Below are 19,204 nucleotides of genomic sequence, written 5' to 3' on the forward strand. Positions count from 1 at the left end.
GTCATTTGATTTCTCATCTGAGATGAGGATGACATCAGCCTCATAGGGTTGTTTAAAAACCTGAATTGGGAGTTCCTCTTCTGTGCCCCCATGATGCCCATTCCATTGTTGGGTCATATTAGTGGTCTCAGATACACATCTCATTCATGCATAGGCTATTCAGAGGCAGAGATAGAAATAGGAATCAGGGCATCAAACTGTATTGCTTTGCTTTTGAGCTTGGGAGAGGCCATTAAAATGGACACACGAACAAAGTTTCAACCCAGATGCAGCTCATACCTTCCCATTCTTGACTATCTAAGGAACTCATATTTATCTTTCAAGTTTTGATTCAAATGCCTGTTCTTCTGGAAAGTTGTTTGTGGATTCCCAGGAGAGCTAAGTCACCCCAGTTTTTGTCCTTTCAGTGTCTCTTTGGACCTACCAATTCTTTTTGGATATATTTTCCCAATGAGACCATCAACTCTTGAGGGCTGAAACTGTGTTATCAATCTCCAAATCACCATACCTGGCCTGGGGTCTGGCACATATTAGCTACTCAGTGGATATTTGTTGAGTGAATAATGAACAGATTGCATTTCTCAAATATTTGGATCAGATGTGGAGTCATAGGGCTCACTTGTGAAGGGAAACTGTCAATGGTCAGGGTCTACCCATTGCTGGTGAATGAAGCCTTACCTCAGTTCACTCCAAGTGCTCTCCTGTCCTTGAAGGGTTGCATGATTAAACTACTGCTTTTCTTTTCTGCAGACTGGAGGGTTCTACAGGCAATAAGTTTGGAGTCCCCAAAATTTAGGAGGAGAGATATTTAATAAGAAGTTTTATTTTCTGAATATGTATTGATCAGAGGTTACAAAATACTGTAAACCCATATAATTAAGAATGAGACGACTCATTGGTGGGCAGTCATGGCTAAATGTAAGAGAAGACAAATTCTTCAGGTGCCTGGACTTTATAATTGTACTTGCTTGGGAAGCTTATTAAAGCCTTGCAGGTGCAATGTTTCATCACAGAGTAGTGAACCTTTGAAAGATGTGCATAATAAACAGAGTTTGAAATATGTTTTTATTCCAGGCCATATGGTCCTGTCTGGAGCTTTCCTGGATCTTTGGGTCAGTTCATTGTTGAAAGATGGGCTTGCAAGCACCCACCTCTCGGAGCAGCTGTCAGAGCCCTATCAGAAGGAATCTGCTTTTGCATGATTATTTATTTTATGTGGCTCTCTGAAACGAGCCCAGCCTTGCTCACTAGCTGAAATGTGCTGAGCAAAGTCTCTTCCCTGAACAGCTTGTGGCCACATCACCAAGCAGTGTCCTTCCTTGTCCTTAAAAATCAGACTGGTGAGACTTGTACAATAGGCTAGGACAGGCCGTCTGGGTGAGGTGTACCCACCTGGGCTTGAACTTGGTGCCAGCAATATGAAAATGTACACGGTAGCATTTTAAAAATGTGTCACTGTTCTTCCCAACTCTCTGCGGCTCACTTTCCTATATCTCTACTTCAGGCAATTGCAGTGGCCTCTGTACACAAGAACTCGAAATGTTTTTGTGGTGAGGAGAATGCTGACACTTGCTTTCTCTCCCTTTGTCATTCACAAAAGGAGGCATTGACTCTTCTGAGGATGGCTTTTTAGGGGGTATTTAATATAATTGATTCAACAATTACTGGGTATGTATAGGAATAGTAGTAAGTGATAAGAGACATAATCTTGAAGCTAGGTGATCATAAAAAAAATTCCAGCATTCCAAATGCACTGTGAGTTGATAAGATTGGAAGGAAATATTTTCTTTATTTAGACACAGTGCATTTGGAATAGAATTTTTGTCATCTTGGTCAAGAAAATAATCCTGCCTTCTTGAGAATGACTTTTTCTCTACTCTCATCTTGCTAACATTATGTTCAGTATCGTAGATTTGTGGTCATTCCCTCATTTAAGCAATATTCATTAGATAACTATTCTTCATCCGCTAATGTGCCAAGATTTGGGAATACAAGATCCCCATGCTTCCTGTCCTCATGGAGTGTAGAGTCTGGAATAGAAGACAGACCCTGAACAAATGGCTAATTCTGGGTCTTACTCACTTCCACAAAGGGAAGTTAGTTACAGTGTTGAGTGAATACACGTAACAGAGAAATGATGTGGTGTCTTTGGTCTTCTACTTCACCTTGAGGGCAAGGTCTGCATTAGATTTCCTCCTGCACCATTGTATACAGTAGATGCTATATAGTATAAAGTACTTTATGGATGTAAGCAATGAAAGAAAAAAATCAAGAACAAAGTACTAGTATTAGTCCATTTATTTGGAATATGGTTTGACAAGTTTCAATTCTAAAGCCTTAATCAGTTTTAGAGAAAAACTGCACATTTTTATTATGCCATTTTTAATTTACCAGTGGTGCCCATTTTTCCAGCTTTGGAGCCATAGAACCCAGAACTTAGGCTTTCACCTGTATGTAGAAGTACAGGACTCTGATATTTCTATCTGTGGCACCAGCTAATTTTTTTGAGGACTATTCTTACTTATTAGACATAGGATAGTTCTATATACAAGTAGATTAATATTCTTATGATCTAAAAAATAATAGCTATTCTGAAGTGTGTACATCAGGCCTAGGATTAGGTCATATAACGAGATGTGTTTTCCTCTGAAGCGCTGCTATGGTACCCTAGGGACTCCTGGGATCAAGGAGCCACCATTCACACTTAGTGCTGTGTCCAGGAGAGTGGAATGAGACTGCTCAAGAGCATTGAAAGAAGGGGAAAAAACCTCAAGAAGACTACCCCAGAGATGCAGCCAAGGCTCAAACAAAGGGTTCCTTGAGAGATACTGGGAATCAGAAATGAAGTTGAGGTAGTGGAGAAGCTTTTGGGAAATGTCAGAGAATGGGAGGCTAGTGGATGGTGCCAGGGAATCTTAGGTCTGAAGGATGGAGAGCTGGAGTAGCCAGGTTGGGACTGGAAGCAGAGAGTGGTTTCCCGTGTGGTAGGAACAGACAGCAGTGCAATAACAGGGACTCAGGGGCTGGATAGGGACTTGCAATCAATGGCCATTGAAGGCTCAACTATTCAGCCTGAAGATGGTAAAATTCAAATACCCAGTTGGAATACTGAGACCAGAATATTATTAAGAGCATATTAAATGATTCCCCTCCTTAATTTTTCCTTCCTTCCTTTCTCTTTCTCCCATATATTTTTCCCTTCCTCTCTCTTTCATTCCTTCAACAAGTGCTTATTCAAAGTCTACTTCATGTTAAGTACTATTCTCAGTGCTGCACATTTTGAAAAAAAATTGACAAGTTCCCCCCATTTTTTTTCTTATGGGATTTTCAGTCTTATAGGGAAGAACAATACAAAAAATAAGTCAATACATGCACAAGACAATACCACTAAACAATAAGACCACAAGGAAAATAGTACAGGATATGAGAGAGAATGGGGTAGTTAGGAATGTAAATAGGGGCATCATAAAAATTCAGTTGTGGAGGTGAATTTAAAGTAAGACTGGAAGGGCAATAAAGAACCACAAAGTAAAGACCTAAAGGAGTGATCCAGGCAGGAGAGTTGGTGTAAAGTCCATTAATGGAAGAGAAAGAAACCCAGCGTGCCTGGAGAATGGCCAGTGGAAGGCAGGAAGGAGAGGACATAAGAGAGCCGGGCAGAGATAGATTTAAAATTTTGCTCTAAGTGAAATAGGAAACTGTTAACTGGGGGAGTTAAACAAGAGGAAGAGATGAGGGAAATTGGTTTTGCAAAGATTTACACTTTCTGGCCATATTGTGTGGAAGAGTAGTGGCAAAGAGACCAGTCAGGAAGTTACTGTGGTGGTTAAAATGCTAGGGAGTTGGAGGAGGCCGAACCCTTTACAGATGGGCAGGGGGAGAGGACCTGGAAAAGGGAGAAGCAAGCATGACGTCTAGGCATTTGGTGTGAAGAACTGAATGGGCAATGCCATGTGTTGGGATTCTAAAATCTAGAATGGGGTCAGGTTGGAGGAGTGGGTTAAAAATCAAGAATTTGGAGTTCCTGTCGCTGTGCAGTGGTTAACAGACCCAACAGGTAACTGTGAGGTTGTGGGTTCAATCCCTGGCCTCGCTCAGTGGATTGACGATCTGGCGTTGCTGTGAGCTGTAGTGTAGGTCGTAGACGCGGCTTGGATCCTGCGTTACTGTGGCTGTGGCGTAAGCTGGCAGCTGTAGTTCCAATTTGACCCCTGGCTTGGGAACTTCCATGTGCCATGGGTGTGGCCCTAAAAAGACAAAAAGACAAAAAAAAATCAAAGGTTCTATGTTAGACATGTTAAATTTTGTGTATTTATTTTTAAAGTGTAAAAGATTTTTAAAATTAATTTTTAAAATTTCAAAATTAAATTTACAATTTTTTTTAAAGTTTACCATTTTAACTATTTTTGAGTGTACAGGTAAGTAGCATTAAGTACACACACATTGTTGTGCGACTGTCATCTCTATCCATCTCCAGAACTTTTTCATATTCCCAAACTGAAACTTTGTACTGATTAAATAATAACTCTTCATTGTTCCTCCCCTCCATCCCTGGTAAGTGTTACTCTATTTTCTGTTTCTGTGAATTTGACATTTAGGTACCTCATATAAATGGAATCATAGAGTAGGTGTCTTCTATGTTTGGCTTGTTTTAGTTTGCATGTCTTCAGTGTTCATCCATATTATAGAATGCATCAACATTTTATTTTTCTTAATATTGAAGAATATTCTATTGTAGGCATTACCACATATTGTTTATCCATGTACCCGGTAATGGACATTTGTATTGGTTCCATCTTTTGACTATTGGGAATAATTCTGCTTTGAACATTAGTGTACAAATGTACATATTAAATTTTAAATGTCATTTAGACCACAGGAGCAGAAATAAAGTCATCGGTTTCATATAGATTTTACAGATAAGAGAGATGCCAGAGCTGGAGATATAAATTTTAGAGTCATCATGTAGTATTTGACCAGAGACCCTGACCACAGCAGTGACAATGCAGGATCCTTAACCCACTGTTCCACCAGGGAACTCCGAAGAAAAAAAGACTTCGAATAAAGTCTGAGCATGGGCAAAGGGTGCTCCAAGGGGAAGGAATCTGTGCTATATGACCATTCTGACTTCACGATCTCACGAAAGAGAAATCCTCCCTGCGTAGGTTATAACTGCATAACCTAACTGCATCACCCCAGGAATACTTGGACCAATTACTGAGTGTACTTATTTCTTACTGGAGCAAGTTTTTTTTTTGTTTTGATCTTGCATTTTCCCTGGAGAGGTATAAGAGGATTATAAAAGCAGTGGTGGAGACTCAAGTATTTTTCCTGCATTGCAAGCACTAGATTTTTGCTCTTAAGGAATTTACATTACGGGTACCACCCCAAACTTCACTCACTTTATGCTCTCCACATGGTATGGCCAGGAGATTCCCATAGTGGCTTTGGCACTATCATATCACCCATAGTCCCAGATTTTCACTCTTTCCATGTTATTCTGATAGAAGGATTATGGGCTGCGGAGTCAGACAGACCTATTATCATTTCCAAAATTCCCCCTTTTAGTTGTGTCTTTAGTTAAATTATATCCACAGAAAGTGTCACCTATGGTTGTATCAGCTCAAGGATATAGGGCATTTCTGGTCCTCCTCATCCATCTCTCTTTACAGAGTATCTTTAAATGTTGAGATAACATAAGGCTTGTACCAAGTCCTGTTTTCTTATTCTCTATATTCAATACATCAGCTATGAATTACCATCTTTATATGATGAATCCAAAGTTTAGATTTCAATCTCAGACTCTAATTTGAGCTCTTTATTTGTTTATCCAACTACCTATTCAATTTTTCATTCGGAGGTCAAAAAAGTCACCATAATGTCTTCATTAAGCTGAGTACCATCCATCAAATGGTACTGACTTTTCTACCTTATCTCCTTCACCATTGATCACCAATAAATTGCTCAATCCTGTTGATTTTATCTGAGTATCTGTTGAATCAATTGGATTCTCTTTCTTCACTTTTGCCAGCCCAGACCAAGCTCCCATCATCTCCCTCATGGTTTACTGCAGTCATTCCTAAATGCTCTCTTGGATTCCATTTTTGCTACATTCAACTGTATTCCACAGAGGTCACAAAAATCTTCTGAAGCTGCAAATTAGCTAAACCCATTTCCTTGCTTAACTTCTTCAATGACTTTTTGTTGCTGTTGAGATAAAGATCAAAATCCTGAAATCTTCATAATGACCTGCATGTCTTGGTCACTGACTCCTGGCTCTCTTTCTCTCTAGAATTCTTTTTTTTTTTCTCTAGCTTTTTTGAAATATAATGACGTATAACATTGTGTAAGTTTAATATGTACAACATGTTGATTTGATACACTTATATTTTGCAAAATGATCCCCACCATAGCATTAGCTAAAACCTCCATCATCTCACATAATTGCAATTTATTTTTTGTGACAAGGACATTTAATATCTCCTCTCCATAAAAAAACCCAAAAAGACAACCTACTATTTGAAAATAGTTTCAAATATTTACAACTATTTGAAAATAGTTTCAAACAATGCAACTGACAAGGGATTAATCTCTAAAATATACAAACAACTTATACAACTCAACAGCAAAAAAAGCAACAACCCAATTGAAAAATAGACAAAAGACCTGAATAGACATTTCTCCAAAGAAGATATACATACAGACGGCCAACAAGCACATGAAAAAAACGCTCAACATTACTGATTATTAGAGAAATGCAAATCAAACTATTATGAGGTAGGACCTCACACCTGTCAGAACGGCCATCATTAACAAGTCCAGAAATAACAAATACTGGAGAGGGTGTGGAGAAAAGGAAACCCTCCTATACTGTTGGTGAGAATATAAATTGGTACAACCACTATGGAAAATAGTGTGGAGGTACCTCAGAAAACTAAATATAGAATTACCATATGACCCAGCAATCCCACTCTTGGGCATATGTCCAGACAAAACTTTCCTTGAAAAAGATACGTGCACCTGTATGTTCACTGCAGCACTATTCTCAATAGCCAAGACATGGAAACAACTTAAATGTCCATCAACAGATGAATGGATTAAGAAGATGTGGTATATATACACAATGGACTACTACTGAGCCATAAAAAGGACAGAATAATGCCATTTGCAGCAACATGGATGTAACTAGAGACTCTCTCACTAAGTGAAGTAAGTCAGAAAGAGTAAGAAAAATACCATATGATATCACTTATATCTGGAATCTAGCATACGGCACAAATGAACCTTTCCGCAGAAAAGAAACTCATGGGCTTGGAGAACAGACTTGTTGCCTAGGGGGAGGGAGAGGAAAGGGGATGGACTGGGAGTCTGGGTTAATGGATGCAAACTATTGCATTTGTAGTGGATAAGCAATGAGATTCTGCTGTATAGCACAGGGAATGATAGTCGCTTGTGATGGAACATGATGGAGGATAATGTGAGAAAAAGAATGTGTGTGAATATATATATGACTGGGTCACTTTGCTGTACAGTAGAAATTGACAGAATACTGTAAATCAACTATAATGGAAAAAATAAAAATAAAAAATAAAAAATATACTCTCAGTAACTTTCACTCTCATAATACAGTGTTGTTAACTATATTGACCATGCTGTACATTAGATTCCCTCAAACTTATTCATTTTATATTTAAAAGTTTGGGCCCTTTGAGCAACATCTCCTTATTTCCCCCACTTCCCAGCCCTTGGTAACCATCACTGTAAACTCTGTTTTGATGAGTTCCTGATAAGTCTTTATGATCCATTGAACTATATTTTTTACATTCCTTAAGTGTGCTATGAACTTTTCCTTGCCTGGTCTTTCTCACATATTGTTCATTTTTCTTGGATTTTTTCGCTCTTCATTTAGTGAAGTGGACATCTGTCAGGTTTTCTGGCTGTCTAGCACTTGTCGAATACACCTGCTACATTTGAGGAATATCCAGACTTAAAGAGTTTTGTCTCGTCAAGGTAGAGAATGATATTCCCCAGATTTCTTTGGAGCAAGAGTACACACCTGTGATCTAGTCTCCACCAATTAGATTGAGTCGTATGAAATTTAATCTGAAAGCAAACTGCTTGAGGGAGGCAGAAGCTATTGTGCTGGTAGGATAGGATCAGAGGCATCTAGCTTTTGAGAATGACAGTGGTTATAAAATCTAGTTTTTGGTGCAAAAGCAGCTGAGATGCTGGGCTGTTGTGGTTGCAAGAAAGATGGGTTTTGACAGCAACATGAGCTATAGGACTTGGCACCCTGTAGCTAAGGGTCATTAGCAGTTAAGGAAGTTTCTTCCACTCACTAGTTCTGTTCTGTGCTTTTGGGCACTGTTTCTGAGCTTCATTTGAGCCAAGTTCCAACTTCACCTCTTTCATGCTTCATCAGTGAAGGTTAGCGTCTGTCACTTACAAGTAAGAAAGAACCCTGGCTGGAACGGCTGATAATTCCAAATAACCCTTGAGCTCTCAGCTCTTGCCCACACCAGCGAATTGTTCTGTTTACCCCATCCTCCCACCCTTGCTGACCAAGATAGATCTTCCATTACCGTGGTTGTCAATACTCAGTACAATAGTTCTTTTTTAAGTTTTTTTTTTTTTTAAAAGAAACCACATAGTTATTTCCACAGTGGCTGCACCAATTTACATTCCTACCAACAGGGTACAAGGGTTCCCTTTTCTTCATATCCTTGCTACTATGTGACCCAGTAATTCCATTCCTTAGCGTGTCTGAAAAAAAAAAAAAAAACATTGACTCAAAAAGATACACGCACCCCAGTGTTCACAGCAGCATTCTTTTCAGTTGCCAAGGTATGGAAGCAACCTAAGTGTCTATCAACATATGAATGGATAAAGAAGATATGGTGTATCTTCTTTGTATAAGATATATATGTACACACACACACACACAATGGAATACTTACTACTCAGCCACAAAAAAGAATGGACTTTTGCCATTTGCTGCAACATGGCTGGACTTGAAGGGCATTATGCTAAATGAAATAAGTCAGACAGAGAAAGACAAATATTGTGTGATATCACTTATATGTGGAATCTAAAAAATACCACAAACTGGTGAATACAACAAAAAAGAAGCAGACTCACTCCTATAGAGATCAAACTAGTGATTACCGGTTGGAAGGGCAATAGGCGGAGTGGGAGGCAAAACTATTGGCTGCAAGATAGGTTCAAAGACGTATTGTATGCTACAGGGAATATAGCCAATATTTTGTAATAACTGTAAATGGAAAGTAAGCTGTAAAATGTGCACACGATTTTTAAAAAAAAATTGAAAAAAAAATTGGAGTTGTTAAGTAAAACAGACACACACACAAACACACAAATGACTCAGTATGGTGTCCTGGTTCTGTTGTTTTCCTGCCTGAGTTTCATTCTCAACTCTCATACTGACTTGGTATTTGAATTTTGCAAATGTTATCTACCCTCTCTGTGCATCAATTCCCTTCTCTGTAGGATGGAGACAACAGTAATATCTTCCTAACTTACAGGTTTACTGTAAAGATGAAATGAATTAATGCATACATGAAACCCTTAAAGCTGTACCCAAATGCTCAATAAAATGTTAGCTAATATGCTGTTCTTATAGTTCTCATGTTTTCCTTGTGTAATTCTTTTCACAGACTGTAATTAAAGGCTCACGGAGTGGCAATTTGATTAAGTTATGTCTTCCGCGAAGGCTGTTAAGCTCTTTAAAAAGAGGGGCTGCTTATTTTGTTCACCTTTATCATCCCAAATCCTAGCATCACATATATTTCTTTAATATATGTAAGGTGGAAGTAGGATTCCAGAAATCATAAGTGATGCCCTCCTCACCTCTGAGAGCACCGAGGCAGGTGGGCTTCAGCAACACTTGGTGTTCCCGGCAGGCTCAACTTAAGGTCCTTGTCTTTAGTGATTTATTTTTCGTGACCCACAACTGACCCTTCCCCACTGAGCACCAACCCTGCCCCAGATGCTGCCCTTTCCCTGGATGCCCTGATTTCTCTGATTCTCAGCACTGAGTGTTTTGTGCTGACTCCACACCCTCTGAAAGCTGTTTGGAGCCAGATGGGAGAAAGAGAAAAAATGGGTTTCATTCATTGACCTTCTAGACTCTAAGGGAAATAACAACAACAACAGTACCAACAAGTAGTGTATATTGAGTCGTTGCTATAACTTAGGCATTATTCCTAAACCTTTATACATATTAATATATTTCATACCTACCACAATCCTAGGAAGGAGATTCTATTACTCACACTTTACAGAAGGGAAAAGCCCTAGAAGGAAAGAAAGGAAGGAAGGAAGAGAGAAAGGGAGGGGGCGGAGCAAGAAAGAGAGATTTTCTGGTAGAAGAGAGCTTTATTTGCTGAGAAATTTGGTTCTTATGAGAACTCCCCCCCGCAACAGAAGTAACTGTAAGAGTAATATTGATGGAGAAGTTATGCAGGATGACACTGAATGTGTACCCATCCTCTGATCAGCTTTATAATTGAATAAAAATACAATTGTGTATGATACCTTTGATCTGCTTGCTATTTGCAGCTTTCACCTCCTCACCCCTAAATCTAATGTAAGTAATAGGAATGATGCAGATAATTAAGAGATCTTTACAGCTCATTTCTGGTTAATTGTCATTTCCCTATAAAATATTTACAGATTAGCCTTCGCTTTTCAAAGTCTGTCTCTTCAGAGAGTCATAGTTTTTGATTCTAGGAGTTCCCTTGGGCAGGTGGGGCCTCCTGCTGTGGGATTATTTGGGCATTTTCGCAGGTGCTGCCCAACCCAATATTCCCCTGGAGTTGTTGGAGGGGGAGGACTTATTGTGCATTTTCTGTGTTTAGATTTTCTTGATGCTGTTGTATTTTATTATTTTTAAAGACAGGGGAAATCGGCTGGTGTGCCTCCTCTTGCAGAAACTGTCGTTTAACTAAAGCTGCCCTCTGGTCATAGCATTCATATGTACGTCCACCAAAGGCAGAGAAAGACATTTCCAAAGTTAGTGTGTGGGGAAGCTGCCAGAAAATCTGCTTCTGACTATGTTCCAGGAAGGCTTTCTCTCTCCAGCTTTGCTGGTCTTGAGAGAGAGGCTCACAAACACTCAGCAAGATCAAGTGGGTGGTTTGGTACTCAGGGCCTAGTTGGCATCCACCCCAAAGAGTCTGATGCATTTGTTTCCTGTGGCTTCTATAACAAATGACCACAAACTTGGTGGCTTAGAGAGCAGAGATTCATTCTTTCAGAGTTCTGGAGGCCAGAGACTGAAATCAAGTTTTGCCAGTAAGGTTGGTTCCTTTTGGAAGCTTTGGAGGGAATCTGTTCCAGGCCTGTCCTCCAGCTTCTGGTGGCTGCCTGGGCATTCCTTAGCTTGTAGGCAGAGCCCTCTCATCTCTACATGTCTTCACATGGCCTTCTTCCCTCTCTGTCTTCTCTCTTTCTCTTCTAAGGACACTAGTCATTGGCGGTACGATTCACCATTATGCAGGATGATCTCATCTTGAGATTCTTCCCTTACATTTGCAAAGGCTCTTTTCTCAAATCAGGTCACTTCACAGGTTTGGGCTGGACAAATCCTTTGGAGGAGCCTTCAAACAACCTATTTCACGTGGTGAATTGAGATGATTTCTTGCAATCCACTGGGATAAGGCTCGGCTTCAACTCAGCAGTGGGATGAAAAGGCATTTGACAATCCTGAGCACACAGCATCTTCCCCTTGGTCTCTGTGTGGACACAACATTGTAAATCAACTGTACTCTAATTAAAAAAAAAATTGTGGCTGACCATCAGAGCTTATGGCAGGTTTTTGTGTCTCAAACTTGATAAAGTATAAAAATCACACAGGGAATTTATTAAAAATAGAAACTCTCACTTGTCAACCTGTATTAGTTTGCTAAGAGCTGCTGTAACAAAACGCCACATACTAGGTGGCTTAAACAACAGAAATTTATTTTCTCACAGTTCTGGAAACTGGCAGTCCTAGATCAAGGTTATCAGCAGGTTTGACGTTGCCTGAAGTCTTTCTCTGGCTTTCAATTAACCACTTTCTCACTCTGTCCTCCCTGGATTTTCCATCTGTGCCCATACTCCCTTGGTGATTCTCTTTCATCTTATAAGGGCACGGGTCATACTGGATTAGGACCCACCCTAATGATCTCGTTTTAACTTAATCACTTCTCTAAAGACTTATGTCCAAATAAGGTCATATGTTAAGGTACTAGGGGTTAGGGCTTCAACATCAACATGTGAATTTATGGGGAATGTAATTTAGCCCATAAGACAGCCCAGGAGATTCTATTTTAGTAGGTTTGGGGTAGGGCTAACACACTTTTTTAAAGCCATGCCCCAGGATCTAACTGGTTTAGGTGGTCAGAGTCAACATTTTGAGAAAATTCCCTGGTGGACTGGTAATGATTTAACATTTGCTTTGGGCTCCATGTCTTTATATTGGCTTAGTTTTTTCCATACATCACATATGCAGCAACGAGTTAACGCAAATAGAAGATACTCGATGAACATTCCCCAAGACCTCTCCACAACTCCTGTGTCTTTTTCTCAGATCTATTATCATTCTACTTCTACTTTTTCTCAGATCTGTTATCATTCTACTTCAATGACTTTGAATCTGAGATTATTTGATGTCCTGTCTTTTGGACTTGTAATAACATTGACTTAGCTACATTGTACTTAAGGTTTTGACTCAGACTCACTCTGTTAGGTTTTTCCACACCTGATGCACTTGCTCAAGTAACACCACACGGGATTGAGAGCTTGGACACTCAAAACTCAATGCTTGGGTCCCAGAACTGCTTCTCAGGACTTGGGGAGGCAGGAAGCCAGGCAATGACTTGGAGATGTTGACCTGGAGAAAAGAAAGAAGTCTGTCAACTCATGTAAGGAGCCCTGTCTTCAGATTTACACAGTCTATAGCTCTTCCTTCATCTTGATATTCACATTTCTTAGACTGAATGTTGTCTCTGCGACCCCTTTTCCCTTTCACACTGTCCCAGATGTTCACTAAACCCAATTTCTACTTTAACAGATTGTTTGGGTTGGGGGAGAGAGCACATCCATGTATATTTTTACTTTGGCTTCTGCATTCTCCTCAGGGGTGGCTAGAGAAGAAAGCAACAGAAGCCTACCATGGGCCAGGTGTTGTGCTAGTGTCCATGCTATCCCATTTCATCTTTACAATTGTCCTCGTAGTTGATAGTAGTGTCTCCATTGTACTTGAGAAATGAGAGGTCCCTTCACCAAGTAACTGCTTCATCCGAGATTCAGACCCAAGCTTGCAGAGGTTCCTTTTCCAAAATATATTTAAGGCTTGTCTCCATGATTTAAACATAATGAGCATGGTTATTTTATAGTCTGTGTGACAATGCTAATACTGAGATCAGTCTGGGTTTGTTTCTGTAGTCTGTTGATGCTGGTGCTTTTTTATGTTATGACTTTCCCATGTTTGTTGGTTATATTTAATTATGTGCCAGTAATTATACTTAAAATAATTTTAATAATAATTGGAGGTTTAGAATATAGGTATCTTACTTTAGAAAGAATTTGAATGTGCATCTTCACAGTACTTGAGTACTACTAGGCTGAGATCACCTCAATCCAAGATTGAGGTGAACCTCCAGGGTACTCAAGACTCTGGTGACTGGTTTGCTTCTGGCTTACTTTTGCCCTGAGAGTTTAGTCTTTTGAGGCCTTAGTTTTCTGTGTGTGAGGTCTCGTATTTGATTTCTTTGACACCTATTTTCACTCCAAAAAATATAAAACATTTCTGATTTCCTAAGATTGGAGAATTCCATCAGGCAAAGTAGCTGCCATGCCCACCAATCTGTTTCCACTTTCTGCTTTGGCCCTGTAATTCTCTACGAAACTGTCGGCTTTCCGATGTTTTGAAGATTTGTTTAAAAATTGTATCCAAGGAATCCCTGCTGTGGTGTGGTGGGTTAAGAACCTGACTGCAGTGGCTCGGTTCACTGTAGAGGTGAAGGTTTGATCCTTGGCCCAGTGTAGGGGGTTAAAGGATCTGGCACTGCTGCAGCTGCAGCATAGGTCACTGCTGTGGCTTGGATTCAATATCTGGCCTGGGAATTTCCATATGCTGTGGGTATGACCATATATTTTTTTTTAATCCAGCATGTTTACCAGTTGTTGTTACTTGCTTGCATAGTGTAGTCTGCTATTACCTGAGCCCAGAAATCTAGAGGCCTGTAATTTTTCCTCTCATGCATTCTTGGGGTTTTATCTCTCATTTTTTCCCTGTGAGATTGCTGTCCCAGACCTTTCCTGGTCTGTGGATTGTTTTCATAGCTTCCTAGTTGTGCCACATTCACGGATGTCTTCTATAAATCCTGGGCAATCTTGAAAATAAAGATTACCTCTGTTCATAAACTGTGGGGAAATAAATCTCATTGATGCTGAGTGCCCAATTCCTAGCTTTTTGTAACATGAGAGACACAGGCATGATTGCAGCACCATGTAAACCAGTACATTGAGACTAATATGCCCAATATCATGAGATATAATGAGCTTCTAAAATAGATCGTGTGCCTATGTATGTGTGCAAAAAAGAATTGGCTCTGTCCAATCCAAAGTATGGATTGGTCTTTGCCCTTAGCTGGGAGGGAATCCGTTCATACCTGACAGAATGTCCTTGTTGAGGGTGAGGGCTAGTCACCTTAGGAAAACCCACCACGTGACCGATCAGGGGGCTTTAGGTCAGACTTGGGAACCGAGTCACTCACATGGGCAATCCACCACCAATCATGCCAATTTAATAAAGTCCCTATAAAAACCCAGGACACCAGTGCTCAGGTGAGCTTCTCTGGTTGGCAATTCTCTGTGTATGTGTTGTCACCTGCCAACACCAGTAGGGTAACTTGTCCTGACTCCTTGGGAAGAGGACAATGAAAACTTCGTGTTTGAAACCCAACAGTCTCTGACCTATGTGTCTCTTCCTTTGGCTTATAGTAATCTGCATCCTTTGCTATAATAAACTATAAAAGTTTCAGTGAGCTCTGAGATTCCTTCTAGCAAATTACTGAAACTGAGTGTGATTTTGACAATCCCTTGAATTTGGAGTTGATGTCACAGGTGAGGGGAGTCTGGTGAAGGACATTTTCCTCAGCTTTTTAGTTTGGCCAGTACTGGGCAGTGAGTGTATATGTGAGTGCCGCTGTGTGTGTGTGTGTGTGTGTGTGTGTGTAGTATAATGCTGGCATGGAGTTCTTATAATGAGAACAACCTAAGGCTATATTATATTAGCTAGTCTTACATACTTTTCTCTTTGCATATTTATGTTCAACCTGCTAACCCTTCCCATTGGCCTTTTGGTCCCAAACCAAGCCAACTCTGTGATGGGTGTCATACTCAGCCCTGCATACTTTGTACCCACCCACAGTTCCTGTCAGTCTGTTTACTCTGCCGGCAACTCTGCTCAGAGAAAGAGAATGAATTCACAGAAGTGTTTTTTCCCCACTAAAGATTGGGGACCTCATAAATCACAGTGACAAGAAGTGTGATGACAGTCTCTTCCTGTTCCCGAGGAGATTGGAACAGGAGAGGCATGCAGGTTCCAGTACGGTTTTGTAATTTTTCCCGGTGGTGGCACCACGAGAGGGATTCCAGTAGGCTAGCTCCTCAGCCCTAACTAGGTAATTCTCTACTCGAATGTGCCTGCAATGAAAACGCAGAGACATCTACCAGTGTCACTCGGGCCGTTTAGTACCTGCTGCGGAACTCCTGGCAGTTAACAATGAAATTGTCAAGATTTCCTTTTTGTTCCCTTCCAAGCAGGCAGGGCATCGTTTTTATCCCCTGGTTTAGCACATGAGTCAATCCTTTTTGTACGTGATCAGTGGGACTGTGTGTGTTTTCAGAAACTGTCTGGCTTTATACCTGGCAGACGGGCTTGTTAGACAGTAGTTTTGCAAATGAGAAAGAAACTATGCAGATTCTCACATGTCCCTGCATTGAATTATGAGGCAGTCAAAAAAAAGAGCTATTTTCTGACCTGGTATTTGGTTTCGGTCGTTTTAATTCTTAGACATATGCCATCCAGAAATTAAACTTTCAAGAGTTATTTTAAAATATTGGTATTTTGAAGATTGTGGTTGACAGAGAGCAGGAAACACATGTGGGTACGTGGACAAGTAGGAGAAGGAATACCTAGTAAATGTTTTCATTCCTGCAATGCTTGATGTGCTTGAATTGTATATATTTCATTTTCCAACACTTTAAAAAGAGCCAGTTCCTGCCTGGAAAGCCATTCCTAAGGCACTAAATAAAGTACTTTGCGTGCCTCCATGCACAAAGGTAGAGGGGTTATACATCAATTAACCTATCAGAAAACTTTTATTGATACAATATCCATAGTCAAAAAAATTCCAAGAAGATTTGGAGACCAACACGTGTGTAGTAGTATATGGGTATAGTACTTTTCAGAGACCTGAAAAATGCAGATTTACAACAGAAAAAATAAAGGAAGATCTTGCTTTGCTAAAGTTATAAGAGTTATTTGGTCTAAAGCAATCCCCATTTGTTACATAAATGTTCATGTTCACTGGGCTTATTTAGGAATATGTCTATTTTGTAAAGAAAAACTGCCTTTTAATTTAATTGCTGCACCATGAAACAGATATTAGTGCATCCCATCCCATATATAAAGTTTACTTGTTATTCTTTTTAAAAAATGCTCGATGAAAATATTCATTCAACCTAAGAGTTTTGCCAAACTTAAAAAATGCTAATGCAAAAAATGAGCTCAAACTCCCCGACTAAAGTGATAGAAATCAGTACAAAACTACTTAAAGAATTCTCCACAGTTTGAGGTCTCAACATGGCATCCGTGGCTGGGCCATGGGGCATCCATTGAATGAAATTATACAAAATATTGTTTTATAAATATGTGCATTTGGAGGGGAGGTGTCTCTTGCTTTGGTTCTTAGAGGGCTTAAGCATGACTCTTGAGTTTAGTTGTGGGGCAAAGAGGATGTCATGGCATTTCTGGGCCTACTCAGTCCAGGATAGAGGCACAGCCACAACTCTGCATGGACTCTTTTCACTTTGGAGATTCTATTTCCAGAATTATAAGACATATCTTAATTTGATCATGGGGACACAAGGTAAGTGCTGGAGCTTTCTCAGTTGCGTTAAATATCACTTTTCCCAAATTACCAATGGACTTTCTAGATTATCTTGAGGTTACATTTAGAAGCTGGGTAGGGTTTTTACTGAGTAGAATCCTAGCATACTGGGGAGAAACTGTGTGTGTGTGTGTGTGTGTGTGTGTGTGAGAGAGAGAGAGAGAGAGAGAGAGAGAGAGACATGCACACATTTCTTTGTGTCTGAAAAGCAGTAAGTATTGAAAAGATATGTACTGAGCAAATGAATGAATGAATACAATGAATGTCAAAGTGAATGAATAACCAAATATTTAGAATTATGGAATTTAACTTCTTGAATGAAGCCCCTGCATGGTTAAAATGGATAATTAGAAAAGGGAATAGAGACAAGGTTTTTTTTTCTGTTCCCACTGGGATCCTCTGAAGAAGAAAGATACCCAGAGTGGTCACTGATGATTTTGTCTGGGTTCTCATAAAACCTTGGGGGAAATGGTAATTTTTTTTTTTTTAATTTCAGCTATACAACTTGATAAAGTCAATCTTCAAGTATATTGTGCCTGGTCTCTTCTGGATAACTTTGAGTGGTGCCATGGGTACAGCAGCCGGTTTGGTCTCTTCCATGTTGATTTTGAAGATCCAGCAAGACCCCGAGTGCCTTACACATCAGCCAAGGAGTATGCTAAGATCATCAGGAACAATGGCCTGGAAGGACCCCTGTAGAAATGATGGCTGGGCGACTTCACTGGAAAAGAGGCCTTTGCTCTCAATAATGAAATCTGCTTTGGTGATCCCTCAGACATCCTCAAGTTGCATTTGTAATCAAGAGGTCCTCCCAGCTGATCTGTGATCGCAAAGTCTGAATATGTCATGCCTGGGGATGTATTTAATCATGGCTTTTCCTCTTCGTATTTGATCAATGGCGCTTTAAAAAAATAGAATAGAAAGCCACTGATATTGATTTGTTTTTATCTTTTTGCCTTTTCTCTGCCACTCCCGCGGCATATGGAGGTTCCCAGGCTAGGGGTTGAATCGGAACTGCAGCCACCAGCCTACGCCAGAGCCACAGCAACGCGGGATCCGAGCCGCGTCTGCAACCTACACCACAGCTCACGGCAACGCCGGATCGTTAACCCACTGAGCAAGGGCAGGGACCGTACCCGCAACCTCATGGTTCCTAGTCTGATTCGTTAACCACTGTGTCGCAATGGGAACTCTGAAATTGATTTTTATGTTAAGAAATCAGGTAGACTTGTAAACTTCATTTTAGATCCTTAGAATTTTTCTGGAAAAAAAAACGCAAAATTTATGAGCACAGTAGGCTCATGATTTGCAACTCTAACAGCGAATCACTTATAAGAATATTTGTTTATGAGCCTATTGTTTTCTGTTTATGTAAGTTATCGTTTGCTTATGTAGATCCACTGTAATGTGGTTCATAACTTTTTACTATTTAATCTAGTCTACAAATCAAAATTCAAATTTAGTTACATTATATAGCTATGCATTCTAGCCACCAACAGGATGAAGTGATAACCTACTTAATAAAATGGATTGGTCGATGTATTTGGCAACTATTTTAATCTTTGCACGAATGAGTACATCTTCCTCTTGTCTGATAAGTCTTTGAAAAATAATACATAAATAATATAAATTAGATTGTAAATGGCAAAAGGAGTATTTGAGTATGGATATTGAACATCAATTGGATACTTACTGTATAGTGACACCAAATTAAAAACAAAAGAATGAGCAGGGCATGGTCTCTCCTTTTTTTTTTGGTCCTTTAGGGCCACAGGTGCAGCATAGGGAAATTTCCAGGTTAGGGGTTGAATCAGGCCTGCAGCAACCGGCCTAAGCCACGGCCACAGCCACACTAGATCTGAGCCCTGTCTGCCACCTACACCACAGTTCATGGAAATGCCGGATCCATAACTCACTGAGTGAGGCCAGCGATTGGACCTGCAGCCCCATGGGTACTAGTCGGGTTCATTTCTGCTGACCCACAATGGGAACTCCCAACTCTGGGATATTTTTAAAAATTAAGG

At 40.0% G+C, this 19,204-nt stretch overlaps 1 protein-coding gene across 1 annotated transcript in view; it reads left to right on the plus strand.

Moving 5' to 3' along the window:
- Nucleotides 1-18,909, plus strand: part of LOC125137784 (cytosolic beta-glucosidase) — a 113,939-nt gene extending 95,030 nt beyond the window's left edge. The window contains exon 5 of the mRNA XM_047798838.1: nucleotides 17,677-18,909. Within this exon, the coding sequence (XP_047654794.1) occupies nucleotides 17,677-17,879 (203 nt within the window). The 3' untranslated portion in view covers nucleotides 17,880-18,909. The remainder of the gene's footprint in view (nucleotides 1-17,676) is intronic.
- The last annotated feature ends 295 nt before the right edge of the window (nucleotides 18,910-19,204 follow it).

The sequence above is a fragment of the Phacochoerus africanus genome, chromosome 10 (genome assembly GCF_016906955.1).
Source record: "Phacochoerus africanus isolate WHEZ1 chromosome 10, ROS_Pafr_v1, whole genome shotgun sequence".
NCBI classification, from domain to species: domain Eukaryota; kingdom Metazoa; phylum Chordata; class Mammalia; order Artiodactyla; family Suidae; genus Phacochoerus; species Phacochoerus africanus.